This window comes from Betta splendens, chromosome 22 (assembly GCF_900634795.4).
Source record: "Betta splendens chromosome 22, fBetSpl5.4, whole genome shotgun sequence".
NCBI lineage: Eukaryota > Metazoa > Chordata > Actinopteri > Anabantiformes > Osphronemidae > Betta > Betta splendens.
The window spans coordinates 12,431,777-12,455,831 of NC_040900.2; the positions used below are offsets into that span (position 1 = coordinate 12,431,777).

At 39.8% G+C, this 24,055-nt stretch overlaps 2 protein-coding genes across 19 annotated transcripts in view; one reads left to right on the top strand and one right to left on the bottom strand.

Moving 5' to 3' along the window:
- Positions 1–16,646, top strand: part of nrxn3a (neurexin 3a) — a 78,412-nt gene extending 61,766 nt beyond the window's left edge. For 8 of the 18 annotated variants that reach the window (XM_055506062.1, XM_055506056.1, XM_029138974.3 and 5 more), the window contains 6 exons: positions 2,144–2,325; positions 2,640–2,811; positions 3,850–3,939; positions 4,617–4,924; positions 5,573–5,663; positions 14,520–16,646. In XM_055506062.1, the coding sequence (XP_055362037.1) occupies positions 2,144–2,325; positions 2,640–2,811; positions 3,850–3,939; positions 4,617–4,924; positions 5,573–5,663; positions 14,520–14,824 (1,148 nt within the window). In that variant the 3' untranslated portion in view covers positions 14,825–16,646. The other 10 variants (XM_055506060.1, XM_029138985.3, XR_008693765.1 and 7 more) reach the window with 9 other exon arrangements.
- A 2,152-nt stretch (positions 16,647–18,798) lies between these two features.
- On the bottom strand, positions 18,799–23,789 carry dio2 (iodothyronine deiodinase 2). The gene is made up of 2 exons (XM_029139034.3): positions 23,260–23,789; positions 18,799–22,200 (listed from the first exon to the last, which is right to left on the bottom strand). Exons 1-2 carry the CDS (start codon positions 23,482–23,484, stop codon positions 21,619–21,621), a joined length of 807 nt encoding a protein of 268 aa, XP_028994867.1. The 5' UTR covers positions 23,485–23,789; the 3' UTR covers positions 18,799–21,618.
- Between the last annotated feature and the right edge of the window lie 266 nt (positions 23,790–24,055).

Here is a 24,055-nt window from a genome sequence, read left to right on the forward strand (position 1 = left end):
AGGAAGCCTGCTGCTGCTTCTGCTGGAGGGTGGAAAATAAAGAACAGACGTTCACTCTTTATTCTTTCACCGCTCTCTGAGTCAGTCCTTGAGATGCTTCCGTCTCATCCTGGTATCTTTCCATAAGCTCTACAAATAAATCTGTTTCATCGAGAGACAAACAAGAGGCTAAACCGAAGCAGTCTGCCCCTGGAAGTTTCAAATAAAACCATAAAACGGAGGAACCTCTTCACAGAAGTTCATTAGTGTTTTGTTCTTCATCACATCAATGCTTGAGTACAATGTGGTTCACTGTACATCTATTAGGTTAGTTAGTTGTGTTTCTAGTGTGTCGGCAGATTGAAAAGAATTTAATTTTAGCCCACAGACAAATAATGGCTCCCTGCAATAAAACCTCTGCACCGCTCTTTATCTCTCTGGACGTTCCTGTTTCCCTACAGCGCCATCAGAGCTTCACCTTATTCTACCCTTGCTGCTTCTCTCAGCACCTGCTAAGCACCTCCTCCTCCTCCCACCGCCCTTTTCTCCTCTCCTCTCCCTCCCTACCTCTCAGGCGCTCTCGTGTCGTGGCGGCCGTGCAATCCACGGCAATTCTGCTCTCCCGCTGAAGTGGATGTTGCAGGATTTGGGCATCAGTCAAAGAAAAGGAGGAAAACAAAGGAAACCTGTTCCATGGATACTTCTACAGCAGTGCAGCTATGTTGTTCAATTGACTTAACAAGTCTTCAAGGTGCACTGGACTGAAGAGTGAGGATGCATGGACTCAGGTAGAGGCAGCACTTGAGAAGCAGGTAACGAACGCGGAAAGTGGAGCTACAAGTCAGAAGAGTTGAGTTGGCCACAGGCCACATGTTGGAGTCTAACTTCCCTTTACTTTGATGGGCAGCATGTGTGTGAGGCGTCTGGACCCAACAGGGGCTCACTGTCCTCCTGTATCGTTGCCTGGTCTTCTTTTAAAGCCTTCGGCACACGTGAGGCTGAGCTGCTCTGTCTTTGAAGCGCTCGACTCGTGATCATGTGCCCAGTCGGTGCTTTGCCTTTGCGGGGTCTCATGGTGCTCTGTCAGACCGCCTGGATGTGGTGGCTGATGTCAGGGTGCTCTGCTGCGTCCACGCTAAGCGCGGCTTTGTCCCGGACGCCATCCGGACCCAAGGCGGCAGCATCAGAGCCGTACGCTTATGCAGAGCAGCGTCGCGCATATCCCTCCTCGCCTTCCAGAGCCCTGTACAGGGCTCCAACATCCCTGAAGGGAGCTCATGGTAAGTTCCAACGCATACCAGTGGATGTGACAGATTCATCCTCAGTATTATTTATGCTTGTTATATGGATGAATAGGTTTCCTCAAACCTCCCCGGTAACATGACAGGTACATAGAAATTAAATATAAAGTAAAACCTCTTTACGTGATTCCTCTGCTCAGCTAACAGGCTTGTGGTTATTGTATGCCCCCTATAAAAAAGACCCTTGAACACGACTGTACAGTCACAGTCCTACATTCATGATCTGGAGCATTTCTAGGTTCTAATCATTTGGCAGGATTCTGGGGCCCTGGATCCAAACTCGCACTTTACCATTTGAAGAGTGATCCTGTCAGAAAGAGACAGACGTGCCTGGTCTGTGTCCACAGAGCGTAGAGCACATAGAAGCTCTGGTCTAATCCTACTGGCAGCCTCACTGTTGTCATAGATGAGACCAACCTGTTGCTCATCTGCACATTTTTGAAATCAAAGTCAGTGAGACTTTTTTTAAGGAGAACTTTTCATTACAGAAGGTGACAAAGTTTGCTGACCTTTCTGACCCTCAGGACAACGAGGATTTATGTGCGTCAACACAGATTATTATAAACACGACTGCTTCAATACTGTGTTCATCCTGTTTTTGGTGCGATATACTGACATCATTTCCCGTTTCCTCTTACCTGGACTAATCGCCGTCAATCATGTCCTGTTTGTTCTACTGTATGTTGACTGTTGCGATATAATAAAGTTTCTTTATCAGCTTTGTAGGACTCAGTTTATCGAGCATAAAGAGCTACTGTATATCACACAACCAACATACAACCAGCATCCAGAGCATTAATACTCGGAGTCGAAGCTGTTTATCGTTGATACTTACACACTGTACCTCTTCATGTTCTCTTCAGCTGGGACAACGTACATCTTTGGCAAAGGAGGAGGCCTCATCACGTTCAACTGGCCGGCCAACGAGCGACCGAGCACCAGGACCGACAGGCTGACCGTGGGCTTCAGCACCTCCCTGAAGGACGGCATCCTGGTCCGGATCGACAGCGCGCCCGGTCTGGGCGACTATCTCATGCTGCACATAGTGAGTCCTCATCTTCACCTTTCATTTATAGGAAGCACAACCTGATTTGAAGAAAAGTTGTCATTGTGATTAAACAGATCCAGATTGTTATTATTGGACAGAACATTGACGTTGTGGTTGGTGCTGGGTTCAGTGTGTCTTGTCTATATACACTATGTCTACATGATTTTAGTTTCGTGTTTAGTGTCCTTCTTGTTTAAAACTGGACAAATGGAGACGTGATGCACCAGAGCAGACCCTCAGTAACCAAAGTCTGCTAATGAACTGACACAATATTGTAAATACTACTGTACTTACTACGTGTCTTCTTGCAGCAACAAGGAAAAATTGGAGTGACGTTCAACATAGGCACCATAGATATCAGTGTGCAGGAGAGCAGCACCCCAGTGAATGATGGGAAGTACCACGTGGTGCGCTTCACCAGGAACGGTGGGAATGCGACTCTGCAGGTGGACAACTGGTCAATTAACGAGCACTTTCCATCAGGTAGGACCCCCGAAGAACTCAAAACTTCACTTTACATCTTTATCGCTGTAATCTTGAGTCATAGCACGTCTGGTATCAGTCAGCATTCAAAGTGTGTTGTGATTTTGTAATTTTTATGTCAGTGCTAAAGTCTCTACTGACTACTTCTCTGTAACTCTCTGGACCTCTATTGGTCGACCGTGGAACTGCACCTTGCAGCCAGATGTAGTGTAACATACGCACCTGCAGCCACCATTTCTTTCTGGTGGTATATCACTGGATCCAACATGTTGCATACTGATCTGATGGGTCAGATGCAGCACGTAGTCAGACGATGTTGTATTGTGACATTGACTCTGAGGCCTGTGTTGTCTTATATATATTTTTATATTTTCTTGAAATTTTAACAAACACAGTTCATCAGTTAATTTATAACATGTTGACAAGGCCACATTACTACTGATTGAACGACAAAACTCCAACATGGATGCTGGTGTTTAACTCAGCTACAGCCGACTATGACTATCGACTGAAAAAATGTGTCAATAACTAATTTCTGTAGGCACTGGATGCTGGAGCTCTAAGACGTTTGGTAGCCTGAGGTTTAATGTCAGGTTCTAGTGTTTAGACACCATAAACTTGGGCATTGACTAGTACCGTACATCAACACTTTTACCTGTGGCCAAGTGACTAATGGGGGTTTAATGGGAATGTGATGTTAGGACATGTCTCAATAAATAAAAACACACAGCTGCTGCAATAAACATTTGCTTTTTTGCTGCTACTGTAAAATTATAGTATGTGGGTATTTTGTGTTGGAGAAGTTGACGTCCTGGAGCGTTTTAAGTTTTACTTTTTTTAAGAGTTTGTTTTACACAATTTTCTATCCTTATAAATTTCTGTAAGAGACTGTATGATGTGATAACTAAAAAACGTTTAATAAACATGTAATCCTCAGATAACATCATTTAAACATATTGTAAATGTTAGAAAGTGGGACAGACTTTTCTTCTGGGGAGATGATGCTGTTGATCATAAATGTCTTTTTAAACTTTAAAGGGAACAGCGACATTGAGCGCTATCAAATGGCCAATAAGAAAATTCCTTTCAAATATGCCAGACCAGTAGAAGAGTGGCTACAAGAGAAAGGTAACAAACCAACATGTTTCTGTACGTGTGCGTGTTACTGTATGATGTCAGACTATAGTAATGCCTCTTATTACTTACAAACCAGTAGACTAGTATATAATGTATGCATGCAACTGACAATGAGAAATATATAACTGAAGTCCTAAATGAAAATAAATGAACCACTAAATGGTTAATAATTCCTTATTAAATGAAAAATAAACAGTGGCAGTAAGAAGAAGAAGTCTGTCATTATCTGAATTGTGTGTGTGTGCATGTCATTGTAGTGGTTTCTTGATGCTCACTGGTGGTCAGACCTAATTAAATCAAATTCAACTGGCATCTCAACATTAAATGCTGAGCTCTCTTTCTTGATTGACTATATTAAATGTTGTACAGTAAAATGTACATTGTTTTTCTTTCCATAGTTGCTTTAACTTGTACTTTGTCCACATACTGTAGATAGGATTCAAAGCAAAGCAGACTTGCATTTTTTCAGTGCAAAGTTTTAGTTCCACTTCCCCAAAGAACAAGCTTCATCACTGGAGTTCGCAATCAGACGAGCACAGAACATGACTTGATCAGGAGAAAGTCCAACTGCTTGTGCGGGTTGAACTGACATGAAAGTAAAGTCTACTGTTTGAAATCTACAGGCCAATACTATAGTAAAATGCTTTTACATTGGGATCTTTCCTCAGGTCGGCAGTTAACAATATTCAACACTCAAGCGACGGTGGTGATTGGGGGCAGTGATCGCGGCAGACCCTTCCAGGGCCAACTATCGGGCCTTTACTATAACGGCCTCAAGGTTTTGAACATGGCTGCAGAGGGGAACCCGAACATTAGGATCAGTGGAAGCGTGCGGTTGGTAGGGGACGTACCCAGCGTCGCAGGCTCGGCCAGAACCACGCCTCTGGCCCCAGAAATGTCCACCAACCTCATCGAGACCACTACCATGATGTCCACCACCACCACAAGGAAACACAGGTCATCCACCACGGTACAGGTACGCACATCTGCATACAGTACATATAGATGTAGCATAATTGATTCCCTCCTAACCTGGAACCTGAACCACTGCCGCATCACATCAAAAACTTTCTGGTGCTAATCCCTCTTTAAGTCTATTAATTCAAGGTTGACATACAGTACAGTATAAGCAGTTTATGAACCAAACATTTCAAACCAAGACATTATTTACTAGTGATTATTTACTGTGAGTTGCTGAAGCTGATGATGAAGTCGTATGAGAAGGAGAACCGACTCATGGTCTTCAGGTTAGCAAGTGCTGCTGAGTTGACCACCTGGGGCAGAGAAATAAGCAGTCAGGTCTTTTTTCACTAGCTCAAACATAAGACATGCTGCTGGAACAGTGATGATTGCACATAACCTTGTGCTTTAAGACTAGAAAGTCTGACTCTGAGACTCTCCTGTCCTACTAAGGCACCAGATCTTATTGAGTAAACTTGCCTAGACTATGTGTAAGCTCTAAAAGCTGTCAGAATGATTCTTCAAACTACTCCACCACTAGTCCTGGTGAAATTACTGTACCATTTAACTGGTGTCATATGTCTTGGCTTGTTTTTGCTGGTGTCTGTTTGTATCGGATCTTCCTGTGGATGTGATCTCTGATGACCAACGCATGTCCGTAAAGCATGCGGGAGATGACCAGGGGTCGTCTGCAGAGTGTTCGAGTGACGACGAAGACCTGGAGGAGTGTGAAACTGGCCATACAGGTGGGCTAGGTTAGTTTGCATTCGCTTGCTTTGTGTGTGCTTCCACTCATCTGCACCACAGGATCAGTGTATCCTCCAGGCTCTACATCCCCATGGTCAGACAAAGTGTAACTTCATAGACAGTAACCGCATCAGACGGCATTAGGCGATTCAAGGAAATAATAAGTTCAAACTGTTACGTTAGTCACAAATTAAGCCAATTGGCAGTTGACGTCAGTATCACAGGAAGCCGTTAACATCATGAGCTACACTTGCACATGGGGTTTTCCAAGACGCATACAGATTTTGTCTGCTGGGAAGAACAACACAGGGCGGAACACGTTATCAGGAACGCACAAAATCTGTATGTTGGCTGAGCCGTGTTGTCTGCACTGCTGCAGCTCATCGTGTCACTTTGTCACACTGTGGTCCAGTCCAGCTCCAGACATCCGCTGCTTAACTGATTTGCATTTTTAACCATTGAACATTTAATTTTTTACGCTGCATGTTGTCAAAGCCATATTAACGTGTGGTTGACTTTTCTCTTACTCATTTGTTTTTTTTTCCATCCTTGACTTGACTTTTTGTTGTTACAGTACATGTAATAGAGAACAGATATGATTAAATTTCAGTGTACAATATTTTCCTTTTTTTGGGTCATACATTCGCTTTAGGTGTACTTGTTATTCTGTCTTTTCTGTATTTTGAATATTGAAACATTCTAAAATGTTTAGGTAAAAAACATTTTGAAAGAATTTGGGAATTTCCATATCATAAATGGCAACCAAAACCCTTTGTTATGGTAATAACACATTTTAGTTTCTAATGTTTGTAAAGTTACATAATATTTAACTGCTTACAGTAGATGCAGTTTTCTAAAAGTGCTTCTGTTGTTGTAAAGCAGTTTCTAACTATAAATATTAAATATTTCACAGTGATAATAAATACAAACTTTTGTGTTATTAATACTATTAAAGTCTATCTTTATCATGCAGGTTAAAATATTTGCACCTAAGTTAATGTTAAAATAGACTATTTAGCATTTTAGAAGTTGACGAGTTTTGATCCATTATAATTAAATTAAATTAGATTTATGACAATAATTACCACTTTTTAAGGTAATTCCCAATTTGTTTCAAGACTTTGTAAGAGGCTGTGGTGTGTAGCCTGAGATTCATGTAGATCAGACAGACAAAGTCAGGGACCCAGTCATCTAGTCCTGTTTACACAGAAACGCCACCATTCTGACCCCAACATCACGTTGACGTTGACAGCTGCATGCCTCGACTTGGGTCTCGATACTTTTTTTTGGAGTCAGTGCTGTTTCCTGTTTTGTTTTGTCCTCAACATCATTCTCGTCTATTCGCCAGTTATCTAAAGACGCATTCTTGTATTTCGGCCTCATTGTTTTTACATAGTCTGGGGTACATGCATCTTTCTATCATTTACCCTGTAAAATCAACATTCTTGTTATTTTTAAAGCCAATATGAAGGCAAAAACAATGTTTTCTTGTTACTTGTTAAATGGACTTCATGAAAAAAACAAAAACAGTTTTTAGAGCCTTTTCTTTTCACCATGTGTTAATTAATAATTCTAAACTGCTGTGACTGTATTTTAGTCAATTAAAAGTTGCATCAAAAGATTGTTTTTGCCGTATTTTACACTCATGGGAAGTTTTGTGTTTATTTCTTTCTGCATGAATTTTGACAGGTCCTTCACTTCACATTTAAACAGAATTCGTTGCGCTGTCTGCATCTGTATTTGGGTTGTGTCACATTTGTTTGCGGTCGCAGCGACATCGTCGCCCGTCTACTCCCATGCTGCCTTTTGCCTTAAGTCTCTGGTTTGTTTGTCTCTTCATCTGCAGAAACCATCCTGTGATCGTGTTCTTCGTCTCGTGTCCATATTTTCTGTTATTTTCATAAGATGGCACATAGTAGTTCTAACCGAGTTACTGTAATATTCTTCTTGGAGACCACATTCTACAAATTTTCTATTCTACCATACAAACAAATAAAATGCCATAATAATGTCCAGAGAACAAATTAATCATTAATAAATGTTTTCCATTGCTGGACAGTTTTCTAGGTAACACATGTTTTACTTTAACCACCTAACGGTTTAAAGCAAGCAGCAAATCTAAGGTGGGAAAAAAACATAAAATAAAAGTGAGAAGACATTCCAGCTTTTCTAGCATTAGGCTTGTGTTCTTTAAGTTAATGTCGAGTGATCTAGTCAGCTTGGCAGGTTGAGAGCCAGGCTTGGGGAAGCCACTGCTGTAACCATGTGGTCATGCCCATCAGCTGGCATTGACACAGACAGTGAGACAAAGAATGATGTTCTCTTCAGTTCAGCCCTTAGTATACTAATCACGCTCTGCTTAGCCTCAGTGCCAAACAGTGACAGAGAACTGAAACTGAAAACCACCGACTGAGACGAAATGGAGGTGTTTACAACACAAACAGATAAAGTTAGATCATGTATAAACAATATAATATTAAACTATAGCTGAAATGTAAGGGCATGTTTTAATACAGATCAAATGGGTCACATTCATTTTTAATTACAGTACCTGGACACCGATGCTTCTCTTCGAGGCCTGTATAACTTATTTCAGTAGTGCTGTCAATAAAAACTGGTTTCTGTGGTGTTGCCATGTATTCTACTAGTTTAAATTGCAGCTGTTGAATTACATGGCCCATTTTTTATTATCACCTCCATTTTTAATATTTAAAGTTGTAGAAAAGCATGTGGCCAAATAGAGAAATAGAGAAAATGTTATTAAAATAAAATAAATGATGATATTAAATAAATGTTTTAATTAACCCTATATTTGTATGCATGCAGAAATAGCACAGTTCCATCTTCAAGAATCAAAAACTGCACATTGATAAAAGATATTGTATCATTCAGTGTCCGTTTACTGCTTTCTAGGCAGCCTTTGGTTTACTCACATCTCTCTATGTGCCATCTTATGGAATTTGTCTCCAGTTCTACCTACAGTAATGTACATGAAACCATGTTGGCATGATTAAAGTCCCCTATTATGCTTAAGAGTTAACCCCTATAATGGTTTGAGAATATTGGCCTGTCTAAAAACAAGCTAATATCAGGGAGTGTTACTTAATATGCAAATGAGACTTGACCCACTTGCCTCTTTACACAAGCGCATATGATGTAGGGAAGGTCAGGACAGTGTCCTCCCTGTTGCCCTGGTAACACAAACATACTCAGTCTCAGTTAACTGGGATGTGCCACTTCCTAAGACACATACTTACTATATTTACATTGTATTGCTATTGTAAATGCTACGTTATACATGCTACAGCTGATGAGGTAAGCAACACTTATGATGCTGAGCTAGAAAAAAACAACAACTACAAATGGAACACAAAGAAACGTTACCATACTGTAGATGTTTGACTTTTATTCACCATAACCCAAATCCACCAGCCTACATAGGCTGCAGCATACAGTATATACAAAAGACTAGGAAAGTCTGGTTATAGATAACAGCTAATCATGCACTAGCAGCGATAATGTAGGCAGAGGTGCGGTGAGGCCTGCCTCACACAGCACACAGCCCAGTGCAACCTTGAGAGGGAGAGAGGAGAGACCAGCACAGCTTGGAGGACTCCAGGCCACTGTAGCACCTCACAAACTGGCAACAGCTGTGCCTGGTCTCACTCTATGTGCTGTATCTGTTAGCTGCTATTCTTTAGCGGTACCTGTTAGCGCACTGCTAGCTGTTAGCACACTGCTAGCCATTGAAATAACACAGATGTTGCCATCTTATGTTTTTAAAAGACACAGGGCATGTTTATATTTATACAGATGACACATATAACTATATAGAATGTTGTGTCAGGCGGCAGCCATTCATGCAGTCGACATAACAGCTAATACAGTTATAACAGAGGAATTGTAATTGGGCTCTTTCTGGACGGATCAGACTAAGTAGCACAATGTGAAAAGAGGTGGAAGTGCTATTCCAATACTCATCGTGTCTACAAACCAGCCCAACCAATAAGTATACACTAAGTATTTACCAGTCTAGTGGATTTTGCATAATAGGGGCCCTTTAAACAAAAATACGGACTCCTAATTTCAAAGACACCACATGGTTAAAGCTGGTATCAGTGTAACAGTGGTGTAACAGTTTAATACTCATCTGACCAAACTTCACTGTTTGCACCAGTTGACAGTATCAGCAGCTAAATAGTTATGTTAAAATAAGACACAATTTTCCTACATAAAATTCAACAATTTAAATATTTTCGTTAAAAAGGGTCTTTGGTGGAGATCTGCCATTAATCTAGCTTCATGGATATCAGCTTTAAGCATGACTTTTGATACTAAAATCTCATTTAACATATAATACGTGGTACAATATTAATTATATGTGTTTTGTATTTATTTATTTTACTTTTTCGTTCCTCTGCTATTGAGCTGTGTCCCAATCCTATACTACATCTTAATGATTTTTCTTTAATTTATCTTCTGTTGGTGGTGAAGGTGGGGTGAATTGGTCTGATCATGTACATTCACAGTGGAAATTCTTCTTACTTATCCATTTACAGATTAAGTTTAAATTAACTTTGTGTTGACAAATATTAGGTGAGGGATTGGGACATGGTGTCTTCTCTTGTTTTTCTAACCCTCAGTCAGTCTTTACTTGACCCCAGTTTGCTGTGTTGTTTTTCTACTTTCCCTAAATGCAACTTACTTTAAGCATGCATCGACACCCTGCGCTATAACTAAAACAAGACCAAACCATAGCTGTAGTAATAACCTTCTGTCAGCCAGAACGTCTCCCTCTCTGATGTACACCCAGACTGCACGGCTGATTTCTGTTTAGTAGTCTAACATTACAGATAGATACAGTATGTCATCAAGAAACACATGAGAGAGAAGCCCACCCTCCCCCAGTTGAGTGCCTCTCTCAGCAGTATCTGTTTTCTATTGTGTGCATCTGGTTGTAGTGTGTGCAAAATTTTAAATGGCTTTGTTTTTTCATCTTAACATTTTTCATTTGGTAGTTTTAACAGATCATAATTTTGTATTTACCCAGTTGATCACTGGCGTTTTGGTTCTGAGTTTTGCCTTTCTTAAATGTTTGTTGTTTTTCTTTTTTGGACAGTCAGATAAGATTTAAATCACAATGTGAAATATTTTTGATATAATTTGAGTTTTTCGGATTTGGAATGACTTCACTGACTAACTTGTGCTTTGATTTTCTTGCTATGCATTTCTTACAAGTATTGGATTAAAATACTTAAGACACAAATTTTAAGTCAACAACTGTAGACAGTTTTTCTATATTATACAATATTTTTATATAAACAAGCCCACAAATTAGTAGATGGAGCAGTTCCAGATCCACATCTTATACACATAGATCCACATTATATATATACATATATACATATGTATGTGTATGTATGTATATATGTATGTATATATATGTGTGTGTTTATATATATATATATATTTAAATATTGAACAGTATCTTACCAGTAAGACAAAACAAATGAATTGCATGGCTAAGAAGTTGCAGTTTAGGGTTTGTCAGACTTGTCAGTGTTAGACTTCTTCTGTTCTAGATGGGCATGTATATTGCTCATTGTTTGTATATCCCCACCCCTTCCTTACAGCCAAAAGCTCTAATGCCGCCCGACCGCTTCGTACTGCCTTTACATGGACATGGCAACTGACTCACACTGTCACCCTCATCACCCTCATTTCCTATGTAATATGTTCATAGGTCCCACCCCTTCTTCACCTTCTCCCTTGTCTTTAGAGATATTTAAATATAAAGTCATCCATCCATTCTAAACTACAGAAGAAATGATGATTTAAGCAAAAACTGTAACATGAATAGAGTTTAGATACTATTGAAGTCTATTGCAATGGAACAAGGTGTAGATACACATTTTTTGTAAAAGCTAATTATTTATCAAGAAAAGGAAAACATCAAAAACAGAATTATGGTGTTTATTTTTTATGTTGTGTGGTGTGGATGTATGTGTTGTTGCCTCCCTGTACCGTCATGTTTAAGATAGAACAATTTACAGTGGAAAAGATGTTATTTAACGGTACCAAGCAGCTATCCGACAGTCTTACAAAACTTTTCCTTTATTAATTCTTTTCTTCATGCCTAAATCATGTGGGCAATTTGTTGATGTAAGTTGACAATATACATACGATACATTTTATTCAAGATGCAGTTTATAAGATGCAAATGATTATTAATATATACGTGTAACAAAGATTGACATGCTTGATATTAAATTAAGCAATTTTATAAAGGGGACAAAAATACATGTAAAATAAAGACAAAATACAAATCACATAGAAACAAAGTAAATGATGCAACAAACCAGCCCTGTCTACTAAACATTATGTTCAATCTTAATGGATTATGTTAAAGAATATTTTAGGAGGTAAGTAAACTACAGGAATGTTTTGATTCATTTGTGCTGCATGTAAGCAGCTGCCATTGCTTTTGTGTAAAGAAATGTTTTAGGAGACAGGGTTAAGTAGAATCAATCTCTGAAATTATTTGTCAAAATTCAAAATGCGATATGTAAACACAAAATTCTACATGTGTTTGTATGAAGGACGGTTTCTGTAAAATCTTGCAAACTGCATCTTTGGTCAAACTGCAAATTAAAAACTTGAAATTATACTTTAAAATGTCCTTTGTTTGATTGACACATGTTCTGTGCTTGTGTTTGTTGATTGAAGTCACTTACCTGTGTTGTGTTTTATTGAGCAACTATAAAGTTTGAAATGTGCATCAAAGGTTTAGTGTTGAGATGCAGTGGTTTTGTAAAGATTTCATGTCAATGGCACTTTACTTCCAAAACTTTTCCATGATAAGACATTTATTAATATAAATAGGATCAATGGGATTCAGTTTTTTTCCCAAATGTTTAACTTTAATCTTTGGTGGTGGTGTCCACCAAATGAAGGTTATACTTACCACATGGAAGTATTTACATCTCACTAAAGACTTTGCAAACAGGTGCAAAACTTAAGCAAAGCCAAAAATTTTTCATCTACCGTCGCTATTTAATGATTTTTTTCAATTACTGTTAATTAGAAATTGGACATTCCTTTTTGTACCAATATACTTTAATATAAAAACAATCTTCCTCAGAAGATAATTTTTTAAATCATTTTTACTGTCAATTTCCAAGCACCCATCTCCATGAATTATGAAATATTAGAGAAACAGACAGTGGCAGGTTGTGCATGAAGAATTTAAATTTAACATTATTTCGGCAATATATTTGCATCAACTTGTTCTTCAGACATTTTGTGATTGAACATTTTTACCCAGGTGAGTTTCATGCAAAGACTGAACATCCAGGTGTTTTTGTGCCATTGACATCACATAAACAAAAAAGTTATGGTTAAACACGTTTTCTTGGTCACAGAGCTGCACAAAGTTCAGCTGATGTAATGGTGGTCCTGATGAGCACTGATTCCTGCTGATGTGTAGTTAACCCACTTTAATTTGGTCTTGGAAACCACTGGGCACCATTTTATATTTATTTGAGTAAAGATTGATACAATAAAAATGTGTATAAGAATTTTTTGTCTTCTAGTTTAGATAGTTTGATTTAAACATATTAATTGAGTGTTTAGCCTTAATAATAACAAAAGGTGTCAATCTATTCAGATTCACCAACATTGTCTTTTATATACAAAGACATTAATGATTATCTTAGTGAGTTACTGGACCAAGAACCTGAACCTTGAACATCGATCAGTCTAAAATTGGTTACCTCCAGAGCAGCTCCACCAAGAAGTATCTGTAGAACTATAACTAAGATGTTGTTGTTTGTTTGTTTTGTCATGAAAAACAAAAGGTTTAAGATGAAAAATACAGTGTTTACCTTTTACATCTTGTATTATGACAGCATTAAGTGTTGTTATTCGTGTCATTCAAGCATTTAATAATTTATGTTGACCTTAATACGATTATAGTATTATTTTAGTAAATAGAAAGTAAAAGGGAAGAAAGTGTGTTATATTTAAACCCATAATGCACCTTTCAGGTTTAAAATAACTTAAACCTTTTGTTCTCTCTGGCAGAGTTACAGTTGGCGCATGATCTAACTAGTTTTAAATAAAGTTGCTGAGTTTTTGGTTTCTGTTTGGTTCAGTCTTGCCTGTATTTTTTTCTATTTAGATGTGTCTATTAAATACATTTCCGTAAACTGCTTTCTAACATAAGTGCATATCTGTCTCCAAACCCAGGAGTTGTTAGTCATCCCAGTACTTGAGGATCCATTAGCGCACCCCTGTAGCTCCTCGTGCACCCTTCATTCCCACACCCTCAACCCACCTCCCACTCCTCACCATTATTGAGACCACCAAAGAGTCCCTGTCCAAGGCCAGTGAGGCGGGGGTACCTTGCTTGTCGGACCGAGGCAGCGATGATTGTGATGATGATGGCTTGGTGATACCGGGGTATGGCTCTGGGGAAGCGTTGAAGTCTAACCTGCCCCCTACTGATGATGAAGATTTTTACTCGACCTTCTCCTTGGTAACAAATAAGACGTTGTCCACATCAGGTTTTGAAGGTGGCTACAAAGCTGATACGCCCAAGACTTTTAGACCTAACAAAACGTCAGTTTCCAGATGGGAGTAGGACTACCACTACCACCATACCACTAACCGCCGACCAGAGCCGCACCACCGCCACCTCTGCCTCCACCGCAACCCTCCACAATGCACCGGCAAAAACGAGTAACCGCGAGCTAAAACCCCAGCCCGACCTAGCGTTGCTTCCATTGCCCACATCCTTTGAGGTAGACAGTACCAACCTGAGGGGCCCATAATAACCTCCCCAATGTTCCGTAATATACCCACAGCACTCCCCACAGAACCTGGCGTCAGGCGAGTCCCAGGGCCATCGGAAGTGGTCCGTGAATCTAGCAGCACCACCGGGATGGTCATCGGAATAGTGGCGGCCGCTGCCCTGTGCATCCTCATCCTTCTGTATGCCATGTATAAGTACAGGAATAGGGATGAAGGCTCCTACCAGGTGGACGAGAGCAGGAACTACATAACCAACTCAGCCGTGCAGAGCAATGGCGCTGTCATGAAGGACAAACAGCAGAGCTTGAAAGGCAGCAACAAGAAACAGAAAAACAAGGATAAGGAGTACTATGTGTGACTGTGAGACGTTCAAGAATGTGAGAGGACGATGAAAGAAAGCTCAGAGAGAACATTTCATTATCAGTTTCCTTGTAAGGAGCTATGACAAATGATGGTATAACATGGAACTTGAATTATCTTATACTGTGCTGAGTAGTCAAACTGATGATATGTACTGTAATATAAAGCACACTTACTATTGTAAGCATAACGACAAGGCTAAATAGCAACTTTAGAGATGTTACTCTTCTATCTGGTCAGAGACATTATCAGTATAGAACTATCTCACGGCTACACCATTCTCCTAAGTGACTTTTAGAGCTACGTGGTCCTTGGCATTACAACAAAGTTTCTTTTCTAAAATCCTTGATTACAAAAGGCTCATGCTCTCATACATCCTCCGCATGTGAGCAACATGTAGTGCTTCAAACGATGGGGTCAAAAACATGCTCATAGTAAAAGTAAAAAAGGACTCGTGTATCAGATTATGATACATTTTTATGGTTTATACATAATACAAGTGTGGTGTACTTACTTATTTTTGCTTTGAGCAAAACAAAAAATGACAAAAAGAGGAGTAAGAAAAGAAATTATTTCTGTGTATAAAATGAAACCATGTGAGCAGATTTCATAAAATCTTTTCACTCTGGTGACTGATTCACCACAATTACTACCATTGTCTGACCGAATGACTCACTTTGTGGGAAGAAGCAGTAGCTGGTTCTCTTGGTAAGAAGCAACTGATTGTAAAATGCTTGTCATGATTCTACAGTAAAGTCCAGTCCAGTAAACGTCCCGTATACAGTGTTCAACCTGGACCATGTTCTCCCTAAAGACAAAACATCAGAGCCCTCTCCTGTTTCTGGAACATGCAAAAATGTTAATCATGGAATAAAAAACAATCTTTTGAGACACTTTCTATTCTATTCTGATGCACAGCCAGTGGTGGTTTTATCTTTTTGCAATGTATGTCGGTTCATTGCCTATTGTACTCTTTTTCTATGGAGGCGCAGGAAGAAGACAAATGCAGTTCTACAACACTGTTAACAAATATGTATACAAAATAAATCAAATGGTGAAAGTGTGAATTCTATCTGCTGTCACAGTCGACTGTGTCAAAAAACTGTGTAAAAAAAACAAGAAATTTGTTTACATATTTTATTACATGCTAGCTGTTGTACTTTTTGAGGTAGGAAATTGTACATATACCATGACAGTTGTAATTTTTAGTACCTCTATTGTACAGACTGAACATATGGTTTATCAACGTATTTGACATGACAAAATCTATTAACTGTTAATTTACACAGAGAAAGACTTTAATTAGAATGTGGAGAATCATATTGATATTCATAAAGAATAAACATGTATTGTTAGTCTAGAGATCTAAGCAGAGATGTTTCTAAAGTTGCATGAATATTTAACTACCTGCAGTTGTCCAACAAATACAAGGTGCCCTTCCTTCTGTATCATGGCTTTCTTGTTCTGGGTCACACCAGTGTTATTTCCTTTTGGAAAGAGAATAAAGATGCGAGTTATGTCACAGACAGAAGACAAAAGGCTGTATGGGACGGGGCTTTAACGGAGCGACACTATTTTTTTTAGTGGGACTGGTCACTTTAAATCATTGTATTGTCACCACATTATCATTAGATGACATCTTGTGTTGACAGTGTTTTACTGTCCATTTCTGTTTTCTATTATTTGACATTGTCATTCGATGATGTGCAGGTTAAGTCCTCTTCTTGTTGGGATTCACTTTTTGTGTTATAACTGTTTTTTTTTTTATACCATTTTTCCATCAGTTTGATAAATAAACCTTCTTTTTTTCTCTGAATTGATACTGTAGTCCTTGGGCAAACTGACTTATGCCTCTCTTTTCTTCATCGTAGCAGAAAAGAAATCAATTTACTCAAAAGTCCCTAAAAACCTGGTTTTAAGCATTCATTATTTCTATACAAGGTGAAATATCGCCTGAAACCATTACACAGGTCACTTGTCTTTATGCAGTCGTACATCGTGTCGGGGAAACGGGATCGCTAGCGCAGCAGCTGATGTCAGACCCTCACTGCCATGGCTTCAATAATAGACACACTAAAGTGTCTCCCACTTGTTGAAGTGTCTGTACAACGAGTTCCCAAAGGACAAAATCATTAACTAGAAGCATATTTATAATACAACTGATTAAAAGAACAAAGGTTACATCTCATGTCTTTAACTTGTATGTACACAACTGTCCAGAAATGTGCGTACACACAGAAATGTCCATGTAAGAAAAGCAGATATTAAACATTGTAATTAATCAGAAACACTGTGGAGCACATGTTTTAAATGACTCCTAGCTGGAATCTGATGTTTGTTATAAAATATCTTAGCAGATGATGGCATCTGTACACCTATAAATAATGTCACATTTACTAATATAAATGGTCAAAAAGGCCTTTTAGCAATTGCTAAGCCCTTTGTAAATAAGAGTATGCAGTGTAAGTAAAGCTTTCAAATTCTTTCCATGGGAACAATTTCCATTCTTCCTATTCTGCAATTATGTGATTACAACATAAAAAAGCCTTAACTCAGTTGAAGGAAAGATCATGAACTGGATTTCTGCAATAATAAACAAAAGAAAAAACACAGGAAATTAGGAGACGCCTCCACTGACGTCACACACACGCAGATTCCTTCACCTCATGCAGACGGGCTCATGCTGATCTACTGCAGATACACAACAGCTCAGGGTGAACTCTGCCACAGTAATCTCATTTTTATGATTATTATCCAAAGCTCATATATGTGATACAGGAATAAAAAGGTGTACTGAAGTAAAGCAGCCACGGCTTCACAGTAACTGCCACGTTGGACAACATCAGTACCTTCATTCCACCTTTACTGTGAACAGAAGCCAACAACAATCTCATCTTAGCAGCATCAGAGTCGCCTTAACGCTAACTCATTTTGTTTAAATGGGGACAGATTCCAAATCAGAATTATTTTGGCAATAATTCTAAAATTTTAGGTTTTTTTAGATTTAAATAATATTCATTCATGAATTCCTATTATGAAACATTACTAGTATATATTAGCTTTGGTTTCTTATAAATGTGTGGAACATAATGATATAATGTTTGACTCCACTTCAGTTAACATTTAACTCACATTAATCATTTACTTGAATTTGACCTTCATGACTGATTAAAATTAGAGAAACTTCACTCTTTATTTAAATATTTTTTCAACTATAATGCAGCAGCTGAAAAAAAAGACTGATTAATGTAATAATGTTTTATTACTCGGCATCAATTTATAATATGTTTGTTTAGATAAACTGTAAAAAAATGTTTTGTAAAATAAATAGGTTTAGTAAAACAAGGTTGACACAACCAAATTGTTTACCATGTGTTTGTACTGTAAAATTAAAAGTGTGGCTTCGAACATGTTGCTACAGTAATAACGATGAAGTAATGCTTCTATAACTAATGTTATTGAGTCTTAACAGCTTTGGAACAAGGTTAATGGAGTCTTAAATATAATTACCATGATAAGAATGTATTTTCATTGCAACCAGTCACGCTCTATTTAATGTGGGACAGTGGATTGATGTACCAGTAATGGTCTGAGCGTACGAGGACAGAGCTTTAACTGTAGATAGAAATAAATCTGTATTCAGACAAATGTCAAAAAGCCTTACACTGCTTTACAAACTCTAACAAAATGTTTTCCTTTTGTGAATATGGTACAAGATCAGACAAAATCACACACTTTGAATAGTGATGACTTGTGATATATGTATAGTTATTAGTAAATATTAGTATGTACGCATATTAATATAATTATAATTATTATTATTATGGTTGTTGTTGTTACATTTGCAGTAGGTTATCTTTGTGTTGCAAAATTATTATTTTCTTGTTTTGGAATTGGAATTTATGTTTTAGTGCCTGAAGTCTTACTGAAACCCACAATTCCTCCAAGACAAGAAGACAACATGTAAAGCAGTTCCAGCAGCAAACATTCATTTATTTTTCTCTTCAAGGAAAGTTTAACAGAATGAAAATGGAAGCTGGTGTTGTGTTCTGTCTCACAGTGACAAGGTGCAGTTTACTCTCCAACCAGAGACTGAGTCAGAGACTCTTTCATCTAAGGTTTTCATTCATGCACCTTTGCCCCTGAGACCAGAACAAACCACCTGTGTCCTATGAAGCTTTAGCATAATGATAGATCAAGTTTCAAACCAGTATCAACAGATAAGAATGTTTTTAGAAAACATAGAAACTCAAATTTTAACCACATTTAATGATCTGATCTCACCAGAATCAAACAACCTCTGAATCTGAGCTCAGCCAAAAATGTTAGTTTCATTTTCTATTAAACACTTTAACGTGAACCATCATCATTTTTTAAAACATCTCTCTGACCACTGTGAACTATAGTGCTTATTTTCCAACACAGCTGCAGTTGTTCATGTTGGGTTCAATAATTCCATCTCCAAGTGCTGACTCCAGCAAGCACAAATCTGCTGCTAGACCAGGCCTATCAATATTTAAGTGAGTTTTTGAGCAGGGGTCTGTATCCTAAACCATGACTAGTAGCTCACCCATACATCTCTGTGTCTCATCAAGTATTCCAGGATCGTGTGACCAGGTGCGTTTTAACCTGGGTCAATCATTAAGGTTACTTGTTTTCTTCTTCGTTTGCTGAACCTTCTGCCCTGGCTCGCAGAGCTGAGCTACTGTAAGCTTTGTGGTTGTTCCGTCTCCAGACCGGTTTTAGAAAAGCTGACAGCGGTGATCAGTTGTTGTTGTAAAACACATAAATGCATCATTAAAGAAAAACTTCACCAATTTTCAATGGAGGTTGACCCAAACGATGGCAGGTAATATTTAAGAATGAAGAGACAATTAGATTCCTGCATTTTTTCTATGCAGAGAAATGATCATTTATTCCTCTGCAAAAGTCCTCTGAAACTTCTCAGAGGACTTCTTGCCATGTGCTCGCAGACTACAACTAGTGCTTCCTGTTTTTCTGTGAACCCGCCCCAGCAATGGCCAAGCTGAGAGGGGGCGGAGCTAAACGAAAGGTAGGTCCAATCACTGCAGCTCAGGTGATTTGCCAGTGTGCAATGCATTCTGGGTGTTGTAGGATATGACCATTTTTTACCACAACAAATATTACTTCTATTTTCCCTTTTTTCTCTGGACTTAGACCATCGATGTTAAATGTTGTTGCACATTTCGGCTAATAAAATGTAAAATATTCATAACACATCTTGCTTTTTAGCGGTGAAGTATCGCTTTAAATGCTTTCTAGAAAATGTAAACCTAACACCCTGTAGTGCCTGTGCATACATCAAAAATGAACTCAGGTCCATTTAGAATGTATGTTACCTCAAATAAAGTTCATTTAATACTATCCATCCTCAGTGAAGGTCAATCACGTGCTCTCTAATACAAATTGCTGCGCAACAGCGATGCTGGTGAAATAGTTTAGGCAACATTATGAAATGTAATAGAAAAATACATTTTAAAAGACACCAGTCATTCCTCCCTGGCCATCTTCCTACAGTACCACACAATAAAAGCTCAAGGCTGAAATAAAAGCAAAGGCACTTTCTTACAAAACACCCAAATAATGCACATGTTCAGGGTGGCAGCATGAGCCAGCATCATTTAATGGGGCTTTTTCACACTGACCTTTTTTGTCAAACTTAATATTAATCTATCAACCAATAAATTAATTTTACTGCGGTGGAAATGACTTGAGTTTGTCTCACTTGGTTCCTACATTTGGCAAGTCAGTAATTTGTGTTGGAGGGAGGAGGAATAATTAGGCTCCATTTACCTCCTCGCTTCCATTTCTATTAGTTAGTGGATCCCTTCTTCACTGCAGCAGTACAACCACTGTCATGATGTCACTGCCATCAACATCCCGACTTCTGTGAAACATCTGTTTATAAAACAGCACAATACACCATAAATTATTGGGTTTTCTTCTCTACATTGGTCATGTGACTTTAAGATAAGAGTTTTGTTTTTAAAGTGCAGTGCAACTGTGATTCAACTTCAGCTCTGATGAGGGGTTCAGGGACATTACAGATCGTAGAGGTCAATCTGTACGTACTTGTATTGTACTAAACTGTGACCCATACCTGACACAAAAGTCTTGGTTTAACCTGATCAAATCTTTTTACATGAAATGAAAAGTTTTAACTGCTCCCACAGGTATTTATTATTACTGGATTTATGACATGAATGTTAATAAAAAAATTGTTACTTTTATAATAAAATATCTTTATTGGTCAGTGTTAAAAGCCACATTAAACCTAGTTCAGGCTCCATAAAGACTGGGAAGTTATATATGTCTGTGACGACTGAAAAGTGGCCAGCTGGTTCAGAATTAATTCAAAGATGGATATTAGAAATCAAGTTTTTTACATAGTGCATAGAAACAAATGACCACAATGAAGCTAATCAAATATTTCAAAACCCAATTCTCTATAAAACATATTTATAAAAATAAGAAACTGTCATTTCTTCCGTATTTGGGTTATTTGGTTTTTAATTTAAATAAAGGAAATGGTCATAGCAGCACGTGCAGGCGTTAAGGCGTCGTCCACTCGTTTCCAATCAGTTTGCTGCCAAGAAAAGCATCAGTGTAGGTTTGTGTTCTGTGCAAAACGTTGGCCTGATTAGACAATAAAAAATAGTATGTGCCACAACATTAATTACTTTTCCTGACTTTTTTGGCAGATGAGATCATTATTTTCCGATTTTCCTCTCGTGCCATTAAAACCAAAGCGACTCCCGTCCTCACGCTCCTCTACCGTTTGCCGTAGCTCTGTTCCAGCCACTGACGAACATCCTTCAGGTTGTAAAAAAAGGGGCCTTTCCCGCCAAGGTACGTGACCTTCCTCTTCTGCACTATGCACACCCGTTCATTGGAAACACCGTAAGCCACGTTAGCATTGTTGTCCATGCAGTCAGCGACCAGCTGACACTGAGGCGGCAGCGAGAAGTGTTCGATGAGTTGGCGCGCCGCTCCCAAGCGCTCCTCCAGGTTCTGGTGTTTCCGTACGCTCACAGTGCACGGGCCCATCGGAGCGGCCCAGCCATCGGACGGATGGGCCTCATCGATGTACACCAGCACAAAATCAGCCACATCACTGAACTCCACCACCAACTCCCGAAAGGTTGGCAGATGGCTGATGAACGGGGGTCAGGTGGCTGAGCCGAAGTTCACCACCAGGGGGCGATCTGAGGACTCGAAATCCAGAAGGTGGCACTCGTGCCCGTTTTGGATCCTGGCACCGGTCGGTACATTAGTCACATTAGTGATACTGCTACTGCACCATGGGCCAACAGGGACCACCTTGGAGTTGGGGGCCTCACAGCCAAGCTTCACCTACAAAATAAAAGTAGACTGTGAGTTCTGTTGTCGTCACCTCAGCCTCAGTTCATGAGCTGCACTGTTGCACCGGCTGCGTCCAGGCAGTAAAGTCACCGTCCCACTGAACATGAAATCTCCCACGTCACTACTGACCGAGTGTCATGTGACCAGTCCAAAAACCACAGATGTACACACTGAAGAGGTTGTGAAATGCTCCTCTTCCCATTCAAGCATTTACACAGTAACGCATAAATCCAGTCTGACTTAGCCTCATTAATGTGCATATTGTTCTGAATATAGTTTATTATCTACCGACGGATCGTCTCTCATTAAGTGGTGACCCACTTTCTGGTAAGACGTGCTACAGCGCAATGTAATACAACACGCTACGATCCAAATTTATTTGAACTTGTCCCAACGAGAGCAAAGCAGGACTGTGTAAAATACCTGTGTGTAACAATTACACACAATCCACATGTTGAACCCTTAAACATCTGTTTACTTCCATTCGACGCTAGCGTTTCCAGACGCGGGTCAAAGGAAGGGCAGAGCAGGCTTCACCTCATCTCCACCAGTGATGCTCGGCCACTACTCATTTTGAGCCACACCTCGAATCATCTATTATGTTTGTGCACAGCGTCGTTATTGGATATGTATTTAACGGAGCAGCCGATTCACCAGTGACAGAAGTGTAAGCAAATAGGGGAATAAACAAAGTGATAACAATCTGCTGCTTTAGAGGAAATAACGGTTTAATACGTGACATCTGTAGATAATTTATTAACACCTGGCTGATCAGCAGGAGGGGAACGACCTACGATTAACTGCCTATCTCCTCCCACGCACACGCACACGCACACACACACACACACACACACACACACACACACACACACACACACACACACACGCGCAAACTGGAAGAACGAGTTTTGTTTTGTACTTGAAGACAATGAGGAAACAACGCGACCACCGGCACTTTGAGCGCGTGAGCAGTTCAAGCGCGCGCAGGTCTGCGCTCCGGCAGGCGGCTGGGGGCTTCGCCTCGGCCGTCCGCGTCGCCGCCGCGCCTACCTGCTTGTGCGCGTCCAGGAGGAAGCTGTTCCAGATGGAGCGGAGCCCCGCCGAGGTCAACATGCGGCGCCACTGTCCGGACGCGGCGGAGCTGGAGCAGCTGAGCCGCGACACGACGCGCCTCACGAGCACCACGGAGTCGTAGAGAGCGAGAAAGAGACAGTTTGAGAAGAATCCGGGCAGTATCTGTAGTGTCACAAGCAGATCCTCACTCGCCATTACCATTTCCTTTTTCTGTGTTTATACGACCGCTGGCGATTTACTTCAGGCTGTCGTTCATTACGCGCACGGCTCTGTGGGAGATCTCAGTCGCTCTCCTCATAGTTTCCACCGTGATCCATAATCTGCCCCAGACTTTGTGCAGCAAATGAAAGGTCTGATTCGGGTACGCGTCCCCCGAGCGGGCTGTCTGCGCTGCTCCGGTGTCCCGCGGCCGCTCAGCTGTGCGCGCACCGACGCCTGGCCGCAGAACTCGGCCACTCTTCTTAAAAGGACGAGCATTATAAGTTGCTTGCAAGCCTCCCACTTATCTTTGGAGCGAGAGTCTGACGTCAGATGCGCTGCACGCTCTGTGTCCCCTCCTTCCTCCTCCCTCCAGTCGGTTCCGCTCGCAGCGCTTAAACAAAGCAGCTTCACGTTTTATTTCCTTTCCTTTGCGCGCGTGTTTATACCATTTTATTCACCATTTGGGAAATGGAAAGTACTGTATGTTCTACGTTCTACGTTCTTATTATGTATGATGTTATTCACTAAATGTTGTATTGGAGGAGGAAACATGCAACGTGAGCTCAGGTGG